At 35.7% G+C, this 27,445-nt stretch overlaps 1 protein-coding gene and 1 long non-coding RNA gene across 4 annotated transcripts; one reads left to right on the top strand and one right to left on the bottom strand.

Annotated features, from left to right (window-relative positions):
• Positions 1–5,376: 5,376 nt before the first annotated feature.
• Positions 5,377–8,204, top strand: LOC115918204. The gene is made up of 3 exons (XM_030974839.1): positions 5,377–5,878; positions 6,257–6,448; positions 7,998–8,204. The coding sequence occupies exons 1-3, from the start codon at positions 5,654–5,656 to the stop codon at positions 8,202–8,204; spliced, it is 624 nt and encodes a 207-aa protein (XP_030830699.1). The 5' UTR covers positions 5,377–5,653.
• A 934-nt stretch (positions 8,205–9,138) lies between these two features.
• LOC115920140 lies at positions 9,139–21,557 on the bottom strand. 3 transcript variants are annotated; one of them, XR_004062198.1, is made up of 4 exons: positions 21,274–21,555; positions 12,646–12,812; positions 11,823–11,970; positions 9,139–9,338 (listed from the first exon to the last, which is right to left on the bottom strand). It is a non-coding gene; the product is annotated as an uncharacterized LOC115920140 (long non-coding RNA). The 3 variants fall into 3 exon arrangements; XR_004062195.1 differs by lacking the exon at positions 9,139–9,338 and having other exon boundaries at positions 11,347–11,970; positions 21,274–21,557; XR_004062196.1 differs by lacking the exon at positions 9,139–9,338 and having other exon boundaries at positions 11,347–11,970; positions 12,661–12,812; positions 21,274–21,557.
• Between the last annotated feature and the right edge of the window lie 5,888 nt (positions 21,558–27,445).

Below are 27,445 nucleotides of genomic sequence, written 5' to 3'. Positions count from 1 at the left end.
CATGGCAGAGAGGTAGATTCAAAGGTTAGTGAAGCAGCAAATCAACTTTCTTACTTACAATTATACCCAATCACCCCCCCCCCTCTCTCTCTCTCTCTCTCTCTCTCCCTCTCTCTCTACCTCTCCCTCTCTATATCTCTCTCTCTCTATCTTGTTCTCAGTTTTCATTAATTGTCCTTCAAGAAGAATATATATATTATTTCGTTTGAATGTCGAAATCTTAATTTCTGGATGTATAGATGATATGTCTATAATGAATCCCCACTAGATAACAGAGCTTTTACGTCAAACCAGATTTATTTGGAAATTCCTTAATAAAATTGTAAAAAGGGAAAGAAAAATCACATGTTCTGACAAATAGTGTAAAGACCTGATTGTAATTATCACGACATGAATTTTACCCAGAAAATTATACAATAATCTGACGGGCATAGGACCCTGCATCATCTTGTGAAGTCCGAGACACAATACACGTCTTGATTAAAATTCGAAAGATTCAATCCACAAACACTTCGATTTGTTTCATTTCCAGGTTTTTTGTTTATGTTATCCATATGGTCTGATAGGATAGAGCCATAACCCTCTGGATGCATGCCCTTAAACACGATACCTTCATAGCACTCAGTTTTAACAGAACAAACAAAGATGTTGTAATAAATTGCCATAAATCACAAACTATTACCATTACCATTTTCAAGCATACCTATGTGTTATTCTTCTTTTACTTTGTTTTGCTTCGTGTGTTTTTTTTTTTGGGGGGGGGGGGGATGCTGTTAAAGTACTGAGTTACGAACTAAAGGGTTTCCACTACCTTTTATCCACCTTTCCTTCTTTTTTGACGACGTCCACCATATACAATTGCTTTTCCACAGATTCGAAAGGATGAATACTTGAAATCATTATTATTACTCTACTAAAAAAAGGGGGTGAAAAGAAATACTTTCTCTATATAAACACGATGACCAAGCAGTATTCTGCTGTCTGGAGAAGTTACTTTGTCTCTGGAATAAAGCAAGCCATCTGTATTTTTAAAGTTGAATTTGATATATCTTTGCATTATGTGGGTATACGAATTGTATATGGAAAACCAACCGACCAAGCAATAAGTGAGCGTGTTGCTCATCAGATTTCTCTCTCTCCCCCCCCCCCCCCCACTATTCAGAATTCTGGACCATCTTCGTGATTATGTGAATGTTTGATGTGAGAGTACGTACTGTTTTAAGGGTTTCCACTATATTCCTCACTAGTCTTCATGCTTCATGATTTACGTATGCCACTCATTTGTATTTCCATGCACAGATTCAGACTTTTAAGGTTTGCTATTTGAAACTACGCAATGATCAATCGGCATCCTGCTGTCTAGGGAAGTTTCTCAGTCACCTGTCTCGTCTGACAGACCTGAATATGGACACATGTTCCCTTCATGATTATTTCTACAAAGAGATTGCTGATCAAGCTTCTTCTTCTCAGGTAAATAATACAAAAAAACAAGGAGATATGGACATAAAATGTTACATATTTGTCTTCTTCTTTATACTGTGATTCCGGGTTAGAAATACAAATGAATGACATCAATTTTCTGAATACTTTTCCATGGGCTTAAAACTTTTAAGCCATCATGTACAGTAAAAGCAAGATAAACTTCAGCACGTAATATGAATGTGGTAATAATCCTGGTGAAGTATTTAAAGTGGGATCGGATGCATTTTCAGAATCTGAGGATACACTGATAATGATGCAATTTGTTAAACCCTGCCTTCTCCAATACGATTGATTAGTTGATTGAACCTACTATGTCTCCTGAATAGAATAATCCAGCAGTCCTTTTTATACTGGCCAATTTTTATATTTCTCCGTGTTCATCATGTTGGATCATATACAGTCAAACCTGTCTATAGCGACCGCCCAAGGGAAACACAAAAAGTGGCCTTTGCAGACAGGTGGTCTTTGTAGACAGGTTCATTTAGTACATGAGTCAATGAGAAACCATTTTCAAGGGAAACAACAAATGTGGCCTTTGTAGACAGGTGGTCACTAAAGCAGGTTTGACTGTATATACATTTTATACGGACAATAAAACTTATTAACAAAATAATGAGTAAATTTTGTTTATACAATTCCTTTTTATTGACCCAGCTCCCCCCATGCAAAATTCTGGATCATTTTCTGTAATTATGTGAAGGCTTAATTTGACTGTACAGACTATATTAAGGGTTCCATTATTTTCCCCATGTCATGTTATGTCATGTTATTCTTTTGTATTTTCATGCACAGATTCAGAAGTTTATGGTTAATTACATGAACCTACTCTATGATCAATCAGCATCCTACTTTCTGGGGAAGTTTGTCAGTCTCCTTTCTCATCTGACAGACCTGAAGATTAAGTCAAGTTCCCTTCATGAAGATTTCTTCAAAGAGATTGCTAATCGAGGTTCCTCCTCTAAGGTTAAATATATTCTAAAGTTGTAAGGGCGTTAAGAATTTACTATATAGGCCTATAGGGTGATAATTAGGGAGAGAATTAAACAACAAAATGATTTGTAATTTTCTTTGTCCTCATAGTTTGAAGCGTGAAATGGGGAAACCTATGTCATTCATTTTCCACATATTTACACATTCACATGTTATAAAATAAATGCAGGATATTGCTGATCGAGCTTCTCCATCCCAGGTTAAAAAAAAAATTAAATGAGGATAGGGTTTTCACTAATTTCCCCGTTTACTGCTTCGTAAATTATGAAAGAACTTTGCCAGACTGACTGTGTGTGTTTGTTTCGTTTCAACTCTCATTCTCATTCAACTGACACGCAGTCTAAGGGAGCTGCACTCATTAGAAGCTTTATCATTACCTTTGATGTTGAACATCATATATATGTTGTGTTTTTAAATGATTTTTATGATTTAGAAATAAATTTAAATTGAACTGAATAGAATTGGTTGAATTGAACTTAATTAAATTGAATTTAATTGAATTAGCTTAAATGTTGTTTAATTCAATTTAATATGTGTATTTTCACAGATTCAGAAGCTTACGGTTGGCTTCTTAGACCTACACAAAAATCAATCAGGATCCTGTTGTCTGGGAAAGTTTCTTGGTCTCCTGCCTAATCTTACAGACCTGGAGATTGACCGATCTGTCTTTCATGATGATTTCTACCAAGAGATTGCTGATCGAGCTTCTTCATCTCAAGTAAAACAATGCTATGCTTTCACCAGTTTGATTGATGAATTTCTAGTTTCGTATGACGATTCGTAATTTTTTTCTTCTTAACAAGGTGCTACTGCCCCCAATTACCGTATTTCATCCTAAATAAAATGACAACTGCAATGCAAAACTGAGGAGATGTTAAAAATGTTGCTTCCTTATTTTCCAAGACCTTTAGACGAAATTTCAGTTTAAGAATATGAATAAATTACATCCATTTTCTAGATACTTTCATTAGCTTAACACTTTTTCAGCAGTCGGGTAAAATATGAACAACAACTAAAACATAAACTACAGAGATTTGTTATTACTTTTTCCAATACAATATGCTACTGCCCCAATTATTAAAAGTCGTCCTTTTTTGTCTTTACTTCCTTATGGATGACAAATACAAAGTTTACAGTTTACCAGTGTTATGGAAAGTTTTAAAAATGTGTAATTTTGGGTGTATGGTGAGAGGAAGAAAGAGGGTTACAACATAACGGTTTATAATTTTCTTTCTCCCATTTCATACTTCATGGTCCACCTACGTCAATCGTTTTTCTTCCACAGAATTTTTTAATTTTTTAAAGATTATTGGATAAAATATCTCCTGCAATTATCAGGCCTATTTACTTGTTATTCTTTTACCTTGTTTTGTATACAATCTAGGTAGGTATAGGTAGGTATAGAAATCAACTGAAACATACATACAAATGAAAAACATGATAACTTATAATTGCCTCTCTACAGTTTTGTCTTCCTCTCACCTTTTGCGGCTGTCTTGTGTTGTTAATCTACTGAAAATCATACAGTAAATTCACAACATAATTCTTCTGATTTCATTATCAGTGATGCATACAAGTGATATTATTTATACTACATGTACATGACTGATGCCAATCAATTTTTCTATCCCAACAGATCCAAACAGCCAACCTGAATTTCAAAGAGTATAATGGCAAGCATGTTGAGTTATTAGGTCATTTGGCAACCACTCAGCTAGCCAAGTTTCTCTGCTCTCTACCCTTCCTTACAACCTTAACGATGGTAGGGAATCTATATTTACATGATGTTTTCTTCACTGAATTTGGTTCCCTAGCTGCATTCTCACAGGTAATAATAAAAGTCCGTGCTCGGGATCAATAGGTGATTAGGATTGATGAATTTCTACATATAGCTTTGTATCAAAGGTTCTTAATCACTTTTCTCCTATAGAATATGCTACTGCCCCAATTACCGTATTTCTTTCTCCTTTTGTCTCGCTCATAAGATGAATTTTCCAACCCCCTCCCCCCTTCAAAATCTAACGTGAGAATACAGATTATATTTGTTTCAACTGTTTTCCCAATTTCATGCTTTACATATGCCATTTATTTGTGAAATTCTAAATTCTATCAATCAATCGACAACATTCCCCCTTAAAAAAGATATAGGAGGACGCCAACCACACTTTGGCTAATCTACATGTAGGTATAGAAATCAGCTGAAACAAACATACAACTTAAAAACATGATAACTTATCATTCTCTCTCTACAGTTTTGTCTCCCTCATCTTTGCGGCTATCTTGTGTTGTTAATCTACTAAAAATTATACAGTAAAATCACAACATAATTCTTGTGATTTCATTATCAGTGATGCATACAAGTGATATTGTGTATGCTACATGTACATGACTGATGCACATACATTTTCTATCCCAACAGATCCACACAGTCAACCTGTATTTCAAAGAGGATTATGACAAGCATGTTGAGTTATTAGGTCCTTTGGCATCCAAGCAGCTAGCCAAGTTTCTTTGCTATTTACCCTGCCTTACAACCTTAGCGATGAAAGGGAATCTATATTTACATGACAGTTTCATCACTGAACTTGTTTCCCTAGCTGCATTCTCACAGGTAATAATAATATTTGTGAGAGGTAAATCCTTTGAAGCTTACAAAATTGAGGGTGATACGATACATTCATGATTTGCTGAGTGAATTTCATGGTTTATTAAACCAAACTATTATGCATGAGTGAACAGGAATTGCATTTTTTATTGTAGCATTGTAACTTTCCTTGGTAGACTCAGTGGTGTGTTCATGGGAGTCATGGTGGGTAATGGTACATGTTGTAATTTCCATGTTACAAACATAGGATTAGGCTCTTTGGATGGGAATCAAACCTGGTCTTCCTGCGGTATTAGAAGAACCAATTTATGGATTTGTCACACTAGGTAACTAAAAGGAGCAATGTATATTCCTTGTCTGCTCAATCTTCGATCACCTACCGCGAATTTGACCTTGCGAACATAATTGTCTTCTGATTCATATGTTGCAGCTAACTTCCCAGAGGCCACACATACCTAGGAATAATGTCGTGAAGATAACCTGTGAATATTGTACTGGACATTCACAAGATAATTCTTGTGATTTCAGTATCAGTGATCATACATGTGATATATACAAGAGCATGCTACATGACTGATGCCAACAAATTTTCTATCCCAACAGATCCAAACAGTCAAGCTGGATTTCATGTGGGATCGTTACTTGCCAGTCATGACGAAGTTAGTAAGTCATTCGGCATCCAAGCAGCTAGCCAAGTTTCTCTGCTCATTACCCTGCCTTACAACCATAACGATGGAAGGGAATCTATATTTAAGTGATGATTTAATCACTGAACTTAGTTCCCTAGCTGCATTCTCACAGGTAATAATACAAATCAGCGCTCAGGTTGTCGGATCATGCACGTTTGCTGTTCATCTTCAATTTTCATACAGTAGTATAACAAACGAAGTAAATTAAAATATTTGTGTGGGATCTTTGTGACCAAGACTCGTCCATTTATCAATTAGAAAAACCACCAGTATTGAATTGGGCAAGTAATAAAGGAAACGAAACATTGGGTCTTGGCCAACTTTGAAGAAAATTAATATCAAGTTCATATACTTTCGGAATTATAGAATTATATACGAAATTGCATCAGCATGCGAACTATTGCGATTTCGTTATCAGTGATGCATACATGTGATATTGTGTATGCTACATGTTACATGACTGGTCCCAATTAATTTTCTATTCCTACAGATCCAAACAGTCAACCTGGATTTCAGAACGAACTTTGACAAGGCAGTCAAGGAACTAAGTCATTCAGCATCCAACCAGCTAGCCAATTTTATCTGCTCTCTACCCTGCCTTACAACCTTGGAGATCAAAGGGAATGAATATTTACCTGATGCTTTTTTCACTGAACTTGCTTCCTTGGCTGCATCCCCACAGGTAATAAGAAAAATCAGTGCTCAGGCAGTAGAAACATGCATGGATGTAGAAGCACTTTTGCTGCTCTTCAAAGGATTTTGTGTAGGAGTTTTGAAAGCCAGGCTCGTCCATTGGGTCTATGAATCAATTTAAAGAAAATCTTTTAAGGAACTGTTCTTCAGGAATTATGGAATTATATATAAAATTACATAAGCATGAGAACTTAGCATACTTCTAGACTTTTTTTGTGTGTATATAAAAATAAGAATCTTCCAACTACTTCTATCCCCAGTTAAATTTTATCTTGACCTTAAGTCTGTTCATTTTATCGAATCGATGGTTTCATCACATGGCATGAGATAGGGGGTGAGATAGAGAAAGAGAAAATAAGTGACATGAATTTTTGTTGGGAACCTAACGTTAATGACTATAGTGTTGGTAAAATTGAAGTAGAACAAATATATGCCTTTTTTGTTTATATGCCTTGTTAGGCTTGTCCGTCGGTCCTACTTTTTGTTACTGCGATAACTTGAGTAAATTGCATGGCCGGATTTTAACCAAACTTGGATGGAGTATGAGCATGCAAAGATGAACTGATTCGATTGTGTGTGGTACAGGTAAAATTTTGAAGGTCTCAGACTCAAAAAAGTGTTTAAAAATACAGATAATATTTCATTTCCGCGATAACGTGGAAAGTATTTAAGCGGGACTGCACTACCTGTAGCTACTTGCGCCCTCTATACAGCAAACAATGCCTACGGAGAACCTGTTTGTCCCCCATGATTCCCTTTTCCTTATGTTAATTGAGAGCTGATGTGATGAGATAACCACCTGTCAGTGACCATGGAGTATAGACCATAAAAGTATGGAATTATGGGATGATTAGATTTCGGGTCTGAGAGGTCATGGAGGTGAACGACCATAGGATCTTAAAAATCCCCTAAATATTGTATTAATGTAATAATTTAACAAAAATAGAACCTATGTCGACCAAACTGGGCTCTTGCATTTTTTTATGGGGGGGGGGGGGGCGGCTACACCATGAGGACTGTGTTGGAACACTTTTTTTTCTTTTTTGTCCGTTATCTACCCCCTTGCATTACTGCTGTCTATGTGTATGTATCTAATCAAATTGTTATGGTATAGTTTACAAAATCAACATGTACACTTCATAGACGTACATGTATAACAAACACTATGAACATGACGGACAAAGAAAGCGGACAAAATATACAGTTCCTCAGGTAGACAAAGGAACATCCTTTCACTGCTATTATGTAAAAATGTGTAGAACAGGTGTCACATGCATGTTCAACTGTTCTACACATTTTTTACATTAAGGCAGTGAAGGAACGTTCCTTTATCTACCTGAGGACCAGTATATTTTGTCCGCTTTCTTTGTCCGTCATGTTCATAGTGAAAATATAGTGGTTTCAAAGGAAAAAATTATACTTAAAGGGGAAATTGACAAGGTTGGCCGAATCCGTACGTTCTAAATCCCTTGTCTCCCTTACCTTCATACTTGCAGCTAATCACATTTTTGTATTTCTGTGTACGGTTGTCATTTCAGAATCCTTACTTCAAGGAAAAGAAACAGATCAGCTTGCTGCAGGCGTGGTCAGCAAGAAAAGATCTTCAACAAAAACAACAACTCATGATGATAAGTACACACCAAAAACCTTCGAACCTCGACATGCCTTCAACCAGCGGAACGAGATCTACACAACGCAGAACAGGTGCAGGTTTGTACACCAGAATCCTAATCTTTTTCATATGACCTTATAGCCACAAAAGACCAATGAAATCATGGTATGACAATTAAAGTCAGGTAACGTCATGTACATATTTTCATTGAGTTAAACGAAATTGGATGACCATTGTAAAGGTGTCGTGGTCTATTAGATACGTCAACGAACTGTGGATCGCATAGCTTGTGGTTCGAGTCCCGTCGTGCCATATCACGTCATATTTACGTCTTGTACTACGTCTTTAAGACGACATAACACGACGTCAAAAAGACATGATTTTGCACCCGCGCACGTCGTCATGAGGACGTCATATTTTGACGTGATTTTTACGTCTTATTAGTCAAAGAAAGACGTCTTTAAGACGTCAACTTGTACCTTAGGAAGACGTCGTATGGACGTCATATTTACGTCTTACTAGTCAAAGAAAGACGTCTTTAAGACGTCAACTTGTACCATAGGAGGACGTCATATGAACGTCATATTTACGTCTTTTAGTTAAAGAAAGACGTCTTTAAGACGACATAACACGACGTCAAAAAGACATGATTTTGCACCCGCGCACGTCGTCATGAGGACGTCATATTTTGACGTGATTTTTACGTCTTATAAATTAAAGAAAGACGTCTTTAAGACGTCAACTTGTACCATAGGAAGACGTCATATGAACGTCATATTTACGTCTTTTAGTTAAAGAAAGACGTCTTTAAGACGACATAACACGACGTCAAAAAGACATGATTTTGCACCCGCGCACGTCGTCATGAGGACGTCATATTTTGACGTGATTTTTACGTCTTATAAGTTAAAGAAAGACGTCTTTAAGACGTCAACTTGTACTACAGAAAGACATCGTATGGACGTCATATTTTGTCGTGATTTTAACGTCTTATTAGTCAAAGAAAGACATCGTTAAGACGTCAACTTGTACCATGGAAGACGTCGTATGGACGTCATATTTTTTTCTGGTCTTATTGGTCCAAGAAAGACGTCTTTAAGACGTCAACTTTTACCCAAGAAAGACGTCCTACAGACGTCGTGTATACGTTGTATGGACATCAAATTTTGACGTGATATTTACATCTTACTGGTCATTTCGATGTACCTTTTATCCTTACATGATCTTTACGTCTTTTGTGTCCTCTAAATGACATCTATATGACCACCTGATGAAGGAAGAAAGTGTAAAAGTCACTTCATGAATACATTCTGAACATTCACACAGTAAAAATAGAGCAACAGATATTGCATCACATAATATATACACATGCCAGACAGAAAGTAATTTTCATATTTTTAATGTTCATTTATATGGTATGAAAATGGATAATAAAAATATAGAATACTTATACCTTCTTCTATCTAACTTGTCTTCTATAAATACAAAATCTTTCCATCACCATCCTGAAACTTCTTCCAAAACATGCTGTATAAATACCTAGTGCATTTCTGTCAGTCTCATAATTGATTTTAAGAAAGTTAACAGGCCATCACAAAGATATTTGTTTCGTTATAAATTGTGCTATTTCATTTCAAATTTAATTCAGTTACAAGAAACTATGATATATATTGGCTTAACTTATAAGTCTTGCGGTTGTGAGAAGCAGGTTAGCAGCATAGATACTAGGTAAAGCTACACTGATACCCGCAGTTGTTTAGTAGACAAGAAAACATCAGACTGGGGAAGTTCCTCATATTCAGCAAAACAGCATAGTGGAAAGCTGGGCATTCATCAGTGCAGCTCTATTTCTTCTCCATGCTGCAACACTGCTCCTCACAACCCCAATACTTTAATGCAGATAAAGACTATAACATAAAACAAAAGGTTGTTGGAAACAATTCCTGAGCATGAAAGATCAATACTTGTTACATACAAGGGGAATATCTAAGTTTATGGCAATAATTCAGTATAAAGTATAAAACTATACAATCTAAATCACACACAAGAGAAAAATGGCACAAATGATAAACACATGGCTTAGCTAAGTTATTTCTTACACTCAAAAGGAACAAGTTGGCAGCAAGGGGAACAGGGACAGCTTCACTGATACCTGCAGAGTTTTCTGATGATGGTTGCTTGCCCGTTGAAACCACGATGTTCACATTTGGCGATACAGCATATTGGAAAACTGTGCAGATATCAGCTCAACTGTACCTATTTTCTGTGCTAGAAACCTGCTTCTTACTGGCACATGACTTAAATACAAGAAAAGGCATTAGTGGCAACATTCAAATTTTATAAATATCATCCCAAAAAAAAATTGTTGCAAATACAGAAGCTGAAGTTCAAGTATAAAAATACAATTTCTATCAGATAACATTCCCGCCAGTACGAGTGGCTTTGTTGGGCAATTCCAAGGTGACTGTGCAATAATTATTCAGAAGATATTTCCAAGTTTAAGATAAAATAGCAAACATGCTGAACAAGTTTAGCACAAAGAGATACATTCTATTGCTAATGTCACAACATTCATTTGGCACGTTTGAAACTCCTGGGGGGAGTTTCACAAAATATTAATTTAACTTAAATTTTAACAGCGAATTCAATAAAGGTAAGCCATATAGTGCTCTCAAAATCACAGATACAATCCAAGAATTTTATACTTTTAACTACCAAAAAATTCTCAAACCACAAAGATATTTATGGTTTTCTTTGAAGGCGCCACTGTGTGTCACTCTTTAACACTTCATTCTCCCAATAAATTTTTGAATTTTCCCCAACCGTTTTTCCATGAAAATAAGATATAAAACAGGCCTTTAAAAATCTAAGGTATTAGAGCCAATTCTTTTCTTTGTGATGATTTACATTCACCTAAAATTTAATTAAATTATAATAATATAGTTGGAAGAATTAAGGAATCGATCAGATCAGTTGTTCCCAATTTTTATCATCAATAATGGTCTTTTTTCACTCAAACTTTCAGATTATCTTTAAGTGTACATATAGCATTGAAGTCAATACCTTAGCACAATTGTCTCTCATCTGAACAATTTTACCACGTCCCGTTAAGGCTTGCTCAGATATGATGCTGCAAAACAGTCAAAATCGCAGAGTTTTTTAAATGCTGACAAAGAGTTCAATACGCTTTACATAGTGTATATTATTAAAAAGAGCTCACTGAATTTGCGCAGTCCAAAACATACAAAGACACGCACCGGTAGGTCCTTTGTTGCCATTCACTTTACACATAAAACCAAACTGCATCATTTTTGAAATTTGTTGGAGGTTCACGTGCCGTACCTGAACAAGTCTTAATTGCTTAATAATGGATTCGATTTGTATTGCATTTACCTCACTCAATTTTTCTCTATTACCAACTTACAATGTATATACAATTTGCGACATGTTTTAAGAACTGATATGAAGTGGATGGGGTGGGGGGAGGGGGGTGAGCATGAGACATTATGAAACAGGTCAACTTCATGAATAGTAATTACAAATATCCTCAAAATACTGGAATCTTTTAGACTTTTACCCAAATCGTTATTATGTCAGTTCGTAAATCCTGTAATTCATTAAAATTGCAAGTAACATGACTGGAAATTTCAGTTCTACAGCTTATCCATTCAGGTTTGTGGCTACACCTCACCCCTCCCCCTCCCCCTCCCCCAATCTCTCTCTATAAAGTATAATGAAGTGAAAAAATAACCTTTCTCTAGCAGTAAAGCTATCGGGTGAGTGTAGATCAAATTTTGCGAAATATTCCACTTCAGCTTGGACTTGTGGGTTAGCTTTTGGGTGGAATCTCCTGCATTATGCACTGTTTTCAGATCCAAGGAACATAGACGCAAGGAATTCTAATGCATGAATAAAGCAAAAAGAAAGGAATACAATTTAAGAAAAACTTTCATATATTTTAAAACTGGAACGTAAATAATTAATTCTGTCAGAAAATTACTGCTTGGTAAGATTTATCAGAAATAATTTCTTATTGCTCACAAACATAAAGTCAACACACCTTTGGGTTTTAAACATTTGTGGGCAATGCAAAACGTGATTCAGGATTTTGTTTGGTTAATTATCAATACAATTCTAGTTTCAGGGATGCCAGTTAGAATTGATCAGAGGACCTGAAAAATCACCTAGAATGAGCTAGCTTGTACACAAAAAACCTAAACTATGGTATGAAAATAACTCCTCAGGGCCTGAATTCAGGCTATTGCCTGAAAACTGGCATTCCTGTAGTTTGCTGATGAGGGTAGAATGAAAGCTCCTTGACCTATGCTGAAGGGTAAAAAAACACTGTTTGAAACTCACATAATATTGTCGGTTATTGCAACATACCTGCAGGTTTTAGTGATCTAAAATTAATTGAATTATAAATATATTTGAAACTTAGGACAAATAACTGAAATAAGCCTTTCAAATGAAATGAACCATTATGTAGTGTCTAATTCGTCAGTGTCTCAGTGATCATGCACAATATGACAAATAAATGTACAGAAATAATACAAGTACACGTACACATTTACCGATAATGGCTTCACCTGTTTCAAGAGGCTGCTGATCCTTAGGGAAGTAGGGAACATCCACAAGGTTGAGAGAAAGTAGCATTTTCTGAATGGTTTCACATCAATATACTGAGGCCACAATGTGCTTTGAATCCACTTCTTTGACGAAAGATGTTAAAAAAAGATGCCTACAAATAAATGAGAAAATGAATAAAGTTAAAACAAAATGAAAGGTTGATAATGTATGCATGTGCAACACAAATACTACACGCTTCTTTGAACAGCCTGTGGGGAAAGAATTTTGTTTACCATTTACAGGTCTAACCGATTATTTCCAGATAAGATTTCTGTATACGGTAGCCTATAAGCTAAATTTGCTGTCTAAAGACTGTAGAAACAAATTGTTTAAGGTTACCTGTTTGTGACACAAGTCACTGCTTTATTCCTCTACGTATCGACACGCAATGTTCAATTTTCAAACATCTGGGCCTGGGCCGGTACTATAGTACACTTTCTCACAGGTTTCACTGTAACCGCTGCACATTACAAGTGCATACCGATGGTGGTTGCGGGCCGGTGCACGCCTGTGTGAAGTTATCTACCGTACAATGAGGAGGTAGATCACTTCATGCAGACTTACGTGCCCCCGCAACCCTCCATCTGTATGCACTTGTATTGTGCAGCGGTTTGCCGTGCAACCTGTCAGAAAGTGTATACTACAATCAACGTTTTTCCCGAAAAATACTCCCCCCAAAATAAGAAAAATTGACCAGAAACAGGTTAGAAACATAACTTTTAAATCATGACTGGCATTATTTGAACATTTCATGAATATTTGCTTGATTTGGGGTAGGCCGATCTAGACCTATGTTTTAGATTTTTAGGACTCTCACCGGCCACGCCATGGGTCACTGGTCAAAAAGTCTGGATATGATTCTGAACTAGTAGTAGATCTACAGTATTGCTTGGAATAAAGGAGTGACTGCATGTCCATCTTAGGTGTGACTTAGCAGTAGATCTAGACCCACACATAGGAGCATCACTATCCTGACTGTGTAGTAAAACAGGCAACACTGGCACCAGTACATTAACGCAACTTTACTATAATACTACAGTACGATGCTGTTAAAAGCACTTATAATCAATTACATGGGATATAACCCATCACTAATAAATAAACAATGGAACTTACAAGTTTCGTTTGTGTAAATTTCCTTGGTTTCCAGACATCTGGCCTACTTGTTTGCTTATAGCCCATCCGCAATTCAGCTAACGTGCGCCATTTTCGGATTTTATGACCCTTATTTTTACGGCCGCTACGTCCGAATATATGTATGTTGATATGGACGCGATCGGTTGTGTACACTAGCTCAGCGGTAGGCTATTGCGTACGAGCGTTTTTAGAGTTTGGTATTAAATACGTATACATGACTCTGCAGCGTTGCTTTTTGTCAAATAGCGCCGTTTACGACAGATCTGTCCCCGAAAGCACTTTGAGCAATTCGTAATAAGTACATTAAAATAGAATTTGTAAAGAAATTAATGACTTTTTAAAATCATAATTCTTTCAGGATAGGGAAAGAAGTCATAAATATCATTTTAGCCCAACTGAGCCGACAGGGGTGGCGGAGCATTACTATATAATTCCAAAGTATAATATTCAATTTAAGAATTGTGGGGTCTTAATAATAATAATAATCGGCATTTCTATAGTCTATCTTGAAATTCTATTCCGAGGCGCATTTATTATTACCCCATCTTTACCCTAGCTACCATTACAGTGCGAACAATCAAATAAATTAAAGAAACAGTTGCTCTGTCTCTAACTTACTTTGAATTAGGGGCGCATATTGTAGAGAAAGGAAAGGGGGCACTCAGTTATCACTGGAAGGGAAAGTTTACTTATTACAAGGAAAAGGGGCACTATTCCTATGTAAAAAGGGTCACTTTCCCTATGTAAAAAGAGGCACTCTTGAGACACTTGGGGGGGGGGGGGGGGGGGGGGGGGTAAGAGGACACATTTTTTTTTTTTTTTTTTTGGTCTCGAAATTTGAAAATTTGACATTTTGCTCCGTTGGGGGGGGGGGGGGTAAGGTCAGCTTTTTTTTTTTTTTTTTTTTTTTAATAAAAAAAATAAAAATAAAAAATAAAATCCAAAAGGGGGGGGGGGGGGGTTTAGAGAAATTTAGGGGGGGTTTACACGAAAAAAATTACCAAAGGGGGGGTTTAACCCCCCACACCCCCCCCCCCCCCCCCCCCCTGTGTACGCGCCTGTCACAGCCTATCTATCCAGTGAATTCCTAATTTGAGTGCACTGTATATTCTGTTGCATAATCGTCCCTTTCTTCTCATTTTTTTCTCTCTCATAATCGTAACTTTCTCATAAATTAGTAGATTTGTTATTTATTTCTTCCAAATTCGTACAGTGTTTATTATTTTGTTTGACTTTTATTTGTCATTGAATTAAGAAAGTAAAGTAAACTAAACTGAGCAATGATGAAAATTATTAAAAATTGTAATTCCTGACAGATCTATCATGCACGTACTCAGCAACTGACAGCTCTCTTTTCCACATACCCTCTGGAATCAACTGCCCCGGAACATCCGTACAGCACTCGCACTTGTCTAGACACTTGAAGAAGCACTTGAAGCAGTATTTTTCAAACCTTTATAGCATCATGCATGTGAAGCGCTGTGTCTTGTGTGAGAGCGTAACTTATAAATATTATCATTATTATCATTAACATTAACTAGTCATGCTTTCTAAGTTATTTATATACATACTAGTAGGCCTATATGTAAATGTATGATTTGTGTGTGTATCGTAATACAAGAATGAGCTCATGTCACATTTTTAAAAAGTTGGTCAGGGAGTAAATAAGTTATCTCATATTCGCATTATCATGTACAATATCGAATCACATGTCATTTTTGTTATACGAAACAATATGGGTAATGAGGAAAATTAATGAAATGTGATTTTTTAATTGTTGTGGTGTATTTGTTATTGTTGTAAATGCTGAATACCGTTTTCATTGTAAGATAATGGCAATTCGGTTTTGCCGCCGCGATGTATTATGTTATCGTTCTGTTATATTTTGTGTGCATTGAATGAAAAATGAAGTAACTTTCAAAACACCAACAAATATCCAAATAAGCTTCCTCTCAGTTTAAACAATATAATAAATTATTTCGCTACTTTAAAGAAAATCCCATATATTTTTAAGTCGCATCGTGAAGGGTAAGATTGTATTATCTTCTCGAATTTACTGAACAATCTATCTGTAATCGACCAATAAATTTCAGAGAAGTAACATCTACTTGTATAAGTTTTATCTTTCTAATTTTTTTTAAAAATTAGAAACAATCATATTATGAAAAGAGGTAAGATTTTTTTTATTGAACTTTACAAGCAAAAGTTTACAATAACGGTTCTTGAATCACTTCGGTCGAAGCAACGACTTGACCTTGATCAGGACTAGTTTTCTTTTTCGAAGGGGGCCGGTGTTTGCAAACCACCTTCTTGTATTGTATTGATATTCATATTGGAGGGTTAAATGGCTTTTGTCTATTTTAAATGATGGGACATAATTATTTGTCAGGTGGTGGGGCAGTTATATTTGGTTAGCGTCAGTGTTCATTTGCGAATCCGAATGGATTGATCATGATTTTTCCGACTCCTTTGTTTACTGTCTTTAGTTGGTGATGATTATATTATATGCCAACTGATATATCAGTTCTGGTATCATAATGGCTGGTATTATAAACAACCACATGATATTTAAAAAATAGAATGTGTGTTCACCAGGTTACTGACCAAGGCTGAGAGGAGAGCAATCGATAAAGCAATATCAAGAGGTAGAGAGAGGGTGAGAGCGAGAGAGAGAGAGAGAGAGAGAGAGAGAGAGAAACCCTTGAGCATTTTGAAGTGCGATAGGGATCACCATTTAAGTTGTTGACAATGTAAAATAAATCAAATTGCGCTCAGTTGTGATGGAAAATTCACAATGTAAACATTTATTTCTATAGAGAAGCCAAAACATCAACGTGTAGACTTCCAAATGTGTTTAATACACCGTCACACTTTTTTGAAGGAAAAAAACATTTACATTTCAAATTTGATCTATTTTGTACATAGTGTTTACAAAAAGTACACAAATACAATGAACAGTTTCTATTCTCCTATAGAAACAAAAATATAAATGTAAATACCTGAGGAACACATGTACAAAAATACCCTATGTCAATGACACGGTTGACACCCATCAGTTGGTGACTTGTGTTTAAAAAAAAAAAAAAAAATTGCTTTCTCTTTTTTTCCACAGACAAAGCACACCAGTCAATACCATTAAAACCTTACTTATTGCAACAAATTACAACATGTACATGAAAGCATCCACATTTTGAACACGTATTTTTTGCCTTTTATCTAGTATACAAACAAAATGGTCTTCTTTAATATGTGTTTTTACATTAGCAAGCTGACGTGACCGAAACTTATAGACAACCAGATTCCAGACTAGATTTCAATTCGGAGTCGGGATCCAAAAAAATACCGCGTCCAATCTATAAAAAAGAAGAAGCTTATAGGCCTTTTTTTTTGGTTACGCATGCGAATGCAGCCATCAATTTATATTTGACCGAGACCCCTGGGCAAATCCCTTTGTCAAGCGTCATTATTTCTGAGATAAGGAGAGTATAATGTTCAATAATTTGCTTTACAATCATGTACATCGGACTGTAAAAGCTCTCATGAACATGCATAATGCTTTTATTAACTTCAACAATAAGTCTTCTTGAAATGAACAATTCGTGACGTGTATGGCTAGCATTATTCTAAACTGTAACATAAAGACTATTATTTTCACCATACATTTTGTCATCATTTTTCATTACGGTTATGACGTTTCGGAAAGAATTTATCTCTGATTTCTAGATTATTATTTTTTTGCCCACCCGGTAATAAAAGAACACGTAAATCATTTAATAGTATATATGAATAAAATAAGTACGATAGCGACTTTTCATTTCCCATTACTTTATTTTATGGACTATCTCCATAATTTCTCCATGATAAATATTCCGAGGAAAGAAACTTGATTCTATATAGACAAACAAAGAGTGTAAAGTTTTAGTGGTTGTATTTATTTATTTCTGATAATGGGTACGTCGCACATTATTACCAATTTGATGGTCTTCCATGAAGCCCTGTTTGGTAAAAATAAAAAAAATAACAGCAGCAAAAACAAAATAGATAAATACACAAGCATATAAACAGGTAAAATACAAATTAATTGGTATCCTCATGAAATAACTAATCATTCAAGAATTATCCTTGGATCATATACAAAAAATGTGTTAAAGGAATTTTCAATTTTATTAGAAAATACATTTAACAAAATGAAAATAAAATAAAGAATAGATAATAACCACGTATTTAAAAGAATGAAGACAAAAAATATTGAAAATATTGGAAACGTACATTTGTTATAATCTGATATAGCTTTATAGACACGGGCAGTGGCGTACGCATGATTTTTTCAAGGGGGGGGGGGGGGGTTAACATTTTGAAATCGGGCTGAAAATTTCGCAACGTGGTGGTTGTCCTAGGGGTAATTTTTAAGGTTGGTGGTAATCATCCTATAGGGGTAATTGTCCTGATACGAAACATCTGACCACAAGGCCTTCAACTCGTTATTTTTATCACCGACCCACCCAAGCCGTCGTCATAAACGTGATAATAGGGACTTTTATATTTGCACGTTGACAGCTTTGACTGCAACGTGTGACGTCATTTTAAGGCACTGCGCATGCGTCACGTCGTCTCAGTCAGCGATCGAGAATGCGTCAACCTTGATTTTCCTAAATCTAGTACGGTACTAGTATATATGCCGCGTGCGCATACAATATACAGTTCCCCAGGTAGACAAAGGAACATCCCTTCCCTGCTATTCACATTTTTACATAATAGCAGTGAAGGGATGTTCTACCACAGCAATATGCCATTTTCGTAATGTAACCAAATTGAATGCATAGGTCTTTGTGAAGTGCCTCAATAGAAACTATTTCATTCACCTGATAAGAATAATAGTATTTCAATAGACAGAATCCTAACTGCATACATCATTGTTGCCAGGTTTGACAAACATTATGGCTTGACCTACCTAGCAACACTTAATATATGCAGTTGCATTCTGACTATTGAAATACTATTATTCCTATCAGGTGAATGAAATAATTTGTATTGTGCACTTCACAAAGACCTACGCATTAAATTTGGTTACATTACGAAAATGGCCTATTGTTGAGGGTAGAATGAGGAACTGTATATTTTGTCCTCTTTCTTTGTCTGTTATGTTCATAGTGTTACTTCCTGCATGCATGTATATCGTCGAAAGCAATCTAAAATATTTCTAATTGTAGTCAACATGGGCAGTTGAGTACGTCAACACGCGGATCAGTCGGCGTTCGTCGTGTTCTCGTCCACTCAATCTAAAAGTCCCTACTAGTACTTGGCTAGGTCGTGATATAAACATAATGCGGTCTGCCTTTTGGTCCGGCATGGATATAATTAGGCGAATGCCTCTTTGTTGTTAGTATTGCCCATCAATATTTCATCTCTCTTACAATTCTCATAATAATTATATACCCACTTCTCATCACGACTCTCGACTGTTAAAGGTATTACAAAGTTTTGGTATGGGGTCATGAATTTGGTTCAAATTAACATATTTGAAGCATATGCGTTCTTACAATATTCATTAATCGTTGTCGCGGTTAAAATCGAGTCTAAAGTTATGAAATTATAAATAATAAACTCTTTATGTTGTATAGCTCCCTCTCAAGGTCAAGATATTAATTTAGCTATGAAACAATGTTTCTTGACTAAAATCGACCGATTAGCTATTCCCGCTTGGAAATTATATATCACAACTACATATTCTGAGATTTTCATGGTCGCAGCTAATATTGTACGGCCATAGGCGCTATTTCAAATTTATCAAAATTTACCGGGAGCACCGGTAAATTTTTATATTCAATTTTTCTCAAAATCAGAAGTGTTTTAGGGGCTAATTTTTTTTAGTGCTTATAATACATCCACAGGGGCATCCAAATATAACAAAATTGTAAAGATTCCCTATCCACCCAATTTTCAAAATTTCCCAAGACTTTGTATTACCGTTGCTTTACTGTACGATCCGACATAATGGTGCATAAAATAATCAGAACTTTAACGTTATGAACGACGTGTTATTTTGTTGTCTGTTCGCCTACTCCTGGCATCAATTCAATATGATGGTAACATGGTTGTAACGGACAATCATTTCTACAACTTTTTACAACTAAAACATTGAAAGAAAGAAAAAAAAACATGTATGCATCTTACTACAGAAAGGTTCGTTGGCAGCAAACACATAATGAATTGAACGCAAGATTTCATCAGCAACTGAAAATCAACAACAAAAACTTATGCACAACTCTAGACTATTTTACATATTGTCAACTATAACAGCACGTTCACTATTCGCTACACAAATATGAAGAAAATAAATAAATATTTGTAATGTATAAAACATATTATGAATATATAAATCTACTGGAGAAACCAAGGGTCTAATGCTTTATCTTTTTTCATCTTTTCCGAAACTTGTATGTAAACGATTTTTTATGTGTGTGGGTGTGTTCAGTAAGAGGTTGGTTATTTGGTAAATTATTAATTGATGTGCTCTCCCACTAAAACACTCGCCCACTCTTCGTTGTCATTAACATGTGAAATTTTCTACCAAAAGATGGCGCTGTTTAAATTTGTTCTGGTACGGAATAAGAGGCCTAGGTGCTTTGAACCTGCGATAAAGCAATAAATGAAAACGTCTGCGAGATAAGACAGCTACTCGTCAGATATTGCGTAAGAGCTTTAGATCGCGTTTCAGTGTGGTGTCCGCAAAGTGCGCAATTTTGATGTTATTGCAAGCAAGAGGAGGGCATCATTGAGCCGTGTCTGTATCAGAAGGAGAAAAAAGTGCTTTAAAAGTGAGTTTACATTTTTTTATTTCTATACTAACATTTAATTAACATACTTAACTGTTGTAAAATGTAAGACAAATATAACATAACCTATGTTATGTTGTATTTGTCTTACATTTTATGATATTAAAAGTGGAAAAAATCCACCCCGTGCATACCACATACATGCAGTGCTAGAGGTCCATACGCATTAGCATGGACTCTCTATGCTTTGCTGGAGTGATCTAGACCTACCTAGTGCCAAAACTTTCATCAGTTTGCTTCTCTTATTTTTCTGCTTTCTTTCAGTTTTAGAGCAGTTGTATAATACTATATTCGAGTTAGATTTCCCTTTAAAGCCATGCAGCCCATGTGTAGGCAAATGAGTAAACTTTTTTGCTTTAAATGATGCCCCATGCCATGCATCCCATCAATCAAAACCCTACATAAAAATACATATATGGGATCATACATTTTGAATCTAGTCAGCAAAAGTTGAAAGTCCGAGCTCACTATCACTGACATAAGGATCATGCATTAGTAAGAGTCTAGACCCTACATATCAACTTTTCAGAATAAAAAACAGTAACTAGCCTATAGATTTATGTACTTTTCGTAAATAAATTAGGTAATTCTAGGACTTACCCATACTGTAAATTTGCAGGAGAAAACGAGAGTATTCAGGAGGATACTTCTTGCAACGGCTTTTTCACTCTGAATTCAAATACATTACATACACATCGTATAGTGCAATGCAATGCATTGTAGTCCTACGCATTGCCTTGAGTGCTGAATGTACCTGTACACACACGTACGTACACATTCCCGTTTGAAATAGCAAACTAGATGCGAGCATGTATAGTCTTGATCGATATTGCAGACCTTGGTGTGAAATTGGTCCACTATTAATGACTAATGACATTTGAGGGGGGGGGGGGGGGGGGGGGGGGGGGGGTTGTTCCCTATTTTTAATTCTGATAATTGCCCTATTTACTTTGACTTATGCTCATATTAGATGTTGTAGTCTTAACCCAATTATTATCTTGAAAAAAAAAGTTATTAAAGACGTCACAATGACGTCGTTATAACGTCGTCCTTACGACAATAAAATATCTTGGAAAAATAGTCTTTAAAAGAGGTCATAATGACGTCGTAATGACATTGTCAATACGACAAAAAATATATTGGAAAAAATAGTCTTTTAAAGACGTCGTAATGACGTCGTCGATACGACAACAATTATCTTGGAATAAATAGTCTTTAAAAGAAGTCATAATGACGTCGTAATGACGTCGTCAATACGACAACAAATAGCTTGGAAAAAATAGTATTTTAAATACGTCATGATGACGTCGTTATCACGTCGTCAATACGACAACATTACATTGGAAACAAAATAGTCTTTTAAAGACGTCAAAATGACGTCGTCGATACGACAAAAATTAGCTTGGAAAAATTAGTATTTTAGAGACGTCATAATGACGTCGTTATCACGTCGTCAATACGACAACATTACATTGGAAAAAATAGTCTTTTAAAGACGTCATAATGACGTCGTCGATACGACAAAAATTAGCTTGGAAAAAATAGTCTTTTAAAGACGTCATAATGACGTCCTTATCACGTCGTCAATACGACGACAGTACATTGAAAAAATTAGTCTTTTAAAGACGTCATAATGACGTCGTCGATACGACAAAAATTAGCTTGGAAAAAATAGTATCTTAAAGACGTCATAATGACGTCGTTATCACGTCGTCAATACGACAACATTACATTGAAAAAAATAGTCTTTTAAAGACGTCATAATGACGTCGTTATCAAGTCGTCAATACGACAAAAATAAGCTTGGAAAAAAAAGTCTTTTAAAGACGAGAAAATGACGTCTTTATGACGTCGTTAATACGACAAAAATTATCTTGGAAAAAATAGTCTTTTAAAGGCGTCATAATGACGTCATTATCACGTCGTCAATATGACAAAAATTAGCTTGGAAAAAATAGTCTTTTAAAGACGTCAAAATGACGTCTTTATGACGTCGTTAATACGACAAAAATTATCTTGGAAAAAATAGTCTTATAAAGACGTCATAATGACGTCGTAATTACGTCGTCCATACGACGTACGACGTGTTTACCACTTTACGACCAATTAATGACGTCTTTAAGACGTCAGTCTGCTATCAGGGATAATGTTCTTGAGCAAGACATTTTATCAACATTGCATCCCTCCTCCCAGGGGCTAAATGGGTACCCAGTAGCATGTTGGCGCATGTAAAGAGGTTAATAGGTGGAATGCACGCTCTCCATGGAGTCGAGAATGTGTACTGTAATGTGCGGAATAGTACGTGAATCCAGTGACCAGAAAATGAAAATACTGACAGTTTTTTGGTCGGTTACAGCTGGTAAAGCACTTTATGGTAAACAGTTACTGTTATGGTCATCATCCCCTTTTGCAAGACATTGAAATAATCTACATTAACCACTCTCCACCCCAGTGTTAAAGGAGGTCTAGCATGACGAGACTACGTGTCTTTCCAGTGGCCTGACTCGGGGCCAATCGGATAGACTACGGACGACGCGACCGCAGTATTCACGTGCGTGCAACATACGCGAAACCGAAGCGTGAGGAGAACTTCGTTCTGTTTCACGAACACTAGCACACGCTGACCGTTAATCAAGTTCATTCGTATAAGTGCAGTTGTCCAAAAGAAATCGTAGATGGCGGTGATCAGTATTTGCCATTCTACACCCCCTTTAAATGGGTACCCGATAAGATACAAATGTTAATGTGGTTGGATCGGCATGTGTGCGCTTGAAAAATAGCACAAAAATACTCCTCAGGGAGCTGAATGTGTGTCTTGGTATGTTTGCACCATCAAATATATCAAATGACCGGGGAAATGATAATTATCATGCAGAGAGCATAGCGCTTTAAAACGTAGTAGTAGGTGTTATATACCTCACTTAAGAAATCCAGCCATCTGATTGGTCGAATTGCATTCATAAACTTCAACTGTTCCTGTAAAATTCCCGGTAACCATGCATAAAACATTTCAATATTTTTAATAACCATGGTTATTAAAAAAATAGGTCAGTCTCCATGGTTACCCCATAGGTTTACATGTTAAAAAATGGTTTGAGCGATGGAGGATACCATACGTGTGCGAAAAATTGGTCGGCAATTTCAATACAATTGAATCTCGATCGATCTTACCGACAATTTTATCTTGCATTGTTGACATGAAGACGAAAATTAACTCTCAAAAACAAAAAAACAACATCTGCCGATAGATCTTGATCTAAGTTCGTGCCAATATGCATTGCAAAAGTAAAAGAAGGGTCCATTTCATGGAGCTTTTGCGAAGCATTCATCACACGCGAAGCCGGTTTCAATCCATTTTAATGTATATATCGTACAAAACTGCCAATCATGTTAATAACGCGCGATGGCCGAGAGGTCTAAGGCGCTGACTTTAGACACATCACCTTTTGTACGCAAGAGTTCGAATCTCATCTTCGACCTAAAAAAAAGTATTTTTTATTTTTTATTTTTTAGTCTATTTTTTTTCGGCATATAAAAGTATTAATGACTGCTTTAATATTCGAGAAATAGTTGTTTTCATACGCTCTCGGGAAGGTTACAATTGGGCTATTCCCCTCGGCAAGCCTCGGGGAATAGCACAATTCTAACCTTCCCTTGAGCGTAATAAAACAACTATTTCTCTCAAAGCAGTCATTAATACTATACTATAAGAATGTGACTATTATCATAATTATTTAAAGATATATACCTTTAACATGCACAATAATTTTTTAATAAATATACACCAGTCACTGGTTTCGACGTATTACATCTTACTATATAAAAGACATTGATTGTTGAAAATTGTCAAGAAATAATGGAGATTTATTTTATCACATTTAATTTTTTAAAGAAAACGTCATATCAAAATTATGGCAGTAATTGATCATAACTGTATGTCTAGCGTATTAAGATAAAACTTGTAATTCGAGTAATGTTTTTTGATTGCATGATATAACTGATTAGAAAAGACATGTGTACTCCGTCAAATTAGTTAAACCACAAAAATACTATTTCGTTTTAATCTACAACGTTCATTACAAAAAAAAATGGAATCTTTAGATTTTAATATGATTTTTTTCAATGATTGAAATGTACATGCATTCATGATATCGTCATAATTAAATAAAGTATAAGGAACCCCCGAAGGAAATGATCCATTATTAGTGAGTCTACATACATGTACAAATAGCATCGTTGCCTGTATTGTGTACGCATTTTATAAATGCTTGTATTCACAATTTCGCATATAAGATTTTACTATAATTCAGTTTTTACATTCGTCATTTGAAATCCTTTTACAACTGGATATCCTCTCATATTTTGTTTCTTTTGTTTAATTGCAGCTCCAGTCGAGAGTGAACGAATTCCTGAACATCGGTAAGTATCATAGTACACGATTACCCTTTTCTCTTTCTGTCATCTCTCCCACTCCCTCTCTTTCTCTCTCTCTCTCTCTCTCTCCCGTTTCTCTCTTCATCTTTTTCTAATGCTATCTTCAATATTTCTTGTACCTTTGTTAACAAGAATATTGTCTGTTTGGAGCAAGAAGGGCATTATCTTATAATACTTTGACATATACTATATTAAACGCCTTCTTCACTCTCCCCTATATTGTCTTGCCGTGATACTTTTCTATGGCTTTCAAATGACATTCAATGAAATTATGCCATGATTGATATTATCAGGCTACCTTTATTTTTGAGCTGGATGTAGAATAAGCAAACTCCGGTTTTGATATTAAAAAACATAATTATAACCATTTTCACATCCCAGATTTCCCTCTCTTGACCTGTCTGTTAAAGCCTCTCTCATCCCCTCTCCAATCCCTGCACTCTCTCAGTTAAAAAAATTACCAATTCTCAAACACTATTATCTCAATGATTGTTTTTCTCTCTTTCTCTCTCTCTTTCTTCCTTTCTCTCTCCCTTACTCTCTCGTTTCTAAACTTTGTCAATCTCCATCTGCCCCCTCTTTGTCTGTATCTTTCACAATCTCCACATGCCTCTTTCTATGTATTTTTTTACTCTGTTTCTGTCTATGTCTGTCTCTCTCTCCTTATCCCTCTCTGCCTCTCTCTGTCTCTTTACCTCTTTTTCTTTTTCTTTTTACATAGCAAACGCACCCACAGCGATGAAGCTAAAGATGATGGTGATAGAGATGACGAAAGCCTGGAACAACGTCCTTGAAAACGACGAGCCAAGATGGATCGTAAACCTACCTCACCTTAAAATCTTTAGGATGAAATGCAATAGCATTATCGAATAACATCCAGAGATTGATTTGGCGGTAGCAAGAATTTATCTTACACACACAACAGAATATTTAATTGAATTTTACCAGTGTATGTTTTCCTATTTTGATTTCTTGCCATTCTACCTCAAAACAGCTGCTACATATATAAGTGCAATCATAATTTAAAATACGCAAACACTTACAATTACTTAACTGTTATCAATAATGTATTACAAGTCATCAGGTTTTTTCCCTTGTATTGGTGTATGTTTTGAGAAATTTGCTATTAGTCTAAAATTGTACAGTTCTTATGATATCTTGCTTTGTTTTGTAGTACACAAAATGCTGCATTCATCTTAACAGTATTTCCTCTTAAATCTATGCAATGTTTACATGTTCTGCATAATATTCAAGGCCACTCTTTATTGGTAAATAGATTGATATATGTAAATATCATATTAACTGATTATGAAATATAATACATGTAATGTTTAATGTTTGGACTAATTGGCATTAATACATATTTTTTGCTATTGCACGAAATCCTCTGACAAGACATGAATCAATAATTATGTGCCTCGCTATAAACCAGGTGTTATACATAACTACTTAGTATGAAGAATTTTGAATGTCATCTTTTTGGTGACACGACATTTGCTCCTGCGACAATTGCTCCGGGCTTTATTTCGTCTAAGATGTAGGGTTAGGGTTAGGGTTTCAATAGGGTTTTATGTTAGGTTTAGGGTTAGGTTTAGGGTAGGGTATAGTGTTGAATCCAGGGTTGAAGTTAGCCATTCGATTAGTGTATGAAATTTACAGCGGAGCAATTGTCGCCGGAGCAAATGTCATGGAATCATATTTTTTTATAACGTTAGCTAGCCCGTCTAAAGTCGGCGTAATGATAATGTTGTACATGTATGATGTATACATACTATAATGTGATACTATTTTATACAGCTTATAAATCAAAGCGCTCTGTAAATGTTACTACTATTATCGATATTGTAAATATCTTTTACAGCTGATTAAAAATGCCAGTCCACTTCTAAATTAGAGATTAAACATTTCATTCACCTATTCCAAAGCATAGGCTTACGACCCCCCCCCCCCCCCACCACCCAATACTGAATAAAGAGAAGACACTACCTTCCGCGCCTCACTGAGGCCTTCAAGCCGATCCTTAAAAAATATTCCTAAGCTTATGCAAACATTATCTAATTTCCATTATTTTGGGTTTGGCATATACCATGATAGTTGCAAGGTTTCATTAGCTTTTGATAAGGTCTGTTTCTATGCGTCTTGAGCATTTAATTTCAAGTGTATTAGTGTTCTGACCGCCTTACAAATCATATACGGAGCTTCACTAGTTCGTGTATTTTTGTGTATTTTCTTGAACTCTAGACTTTCTTCTATATAATGTGTATTATATAAATACAGTCAAACCTGTCTATCAAGGTCAGCCAAGGGAAACATAAATAGTGGCCTCTGTAGGCAGTTG

Source organism: Strongylocentrotus purpuratus, unplaced genomic scaffold, assembly GCF_000002235.5.
Source record: "Strongylocentrotus purpuratus isolate Spur 01 unplaced genomic scaffold, Spur_5.0 spur5_contig_867, whole genome shotgun sequence".
NCBI lineage: Eukaryota > Metazoa > Echinodermata > Echinoidea > Camarodonta > Strongylocentrotidae > Strongylocentrotus > Strongylocentrotus purpuratus.
Note: the sequence above shows the minus strand (reverse complement) of the source record. Positions and strands in the feature narration are given on the sequence as shown.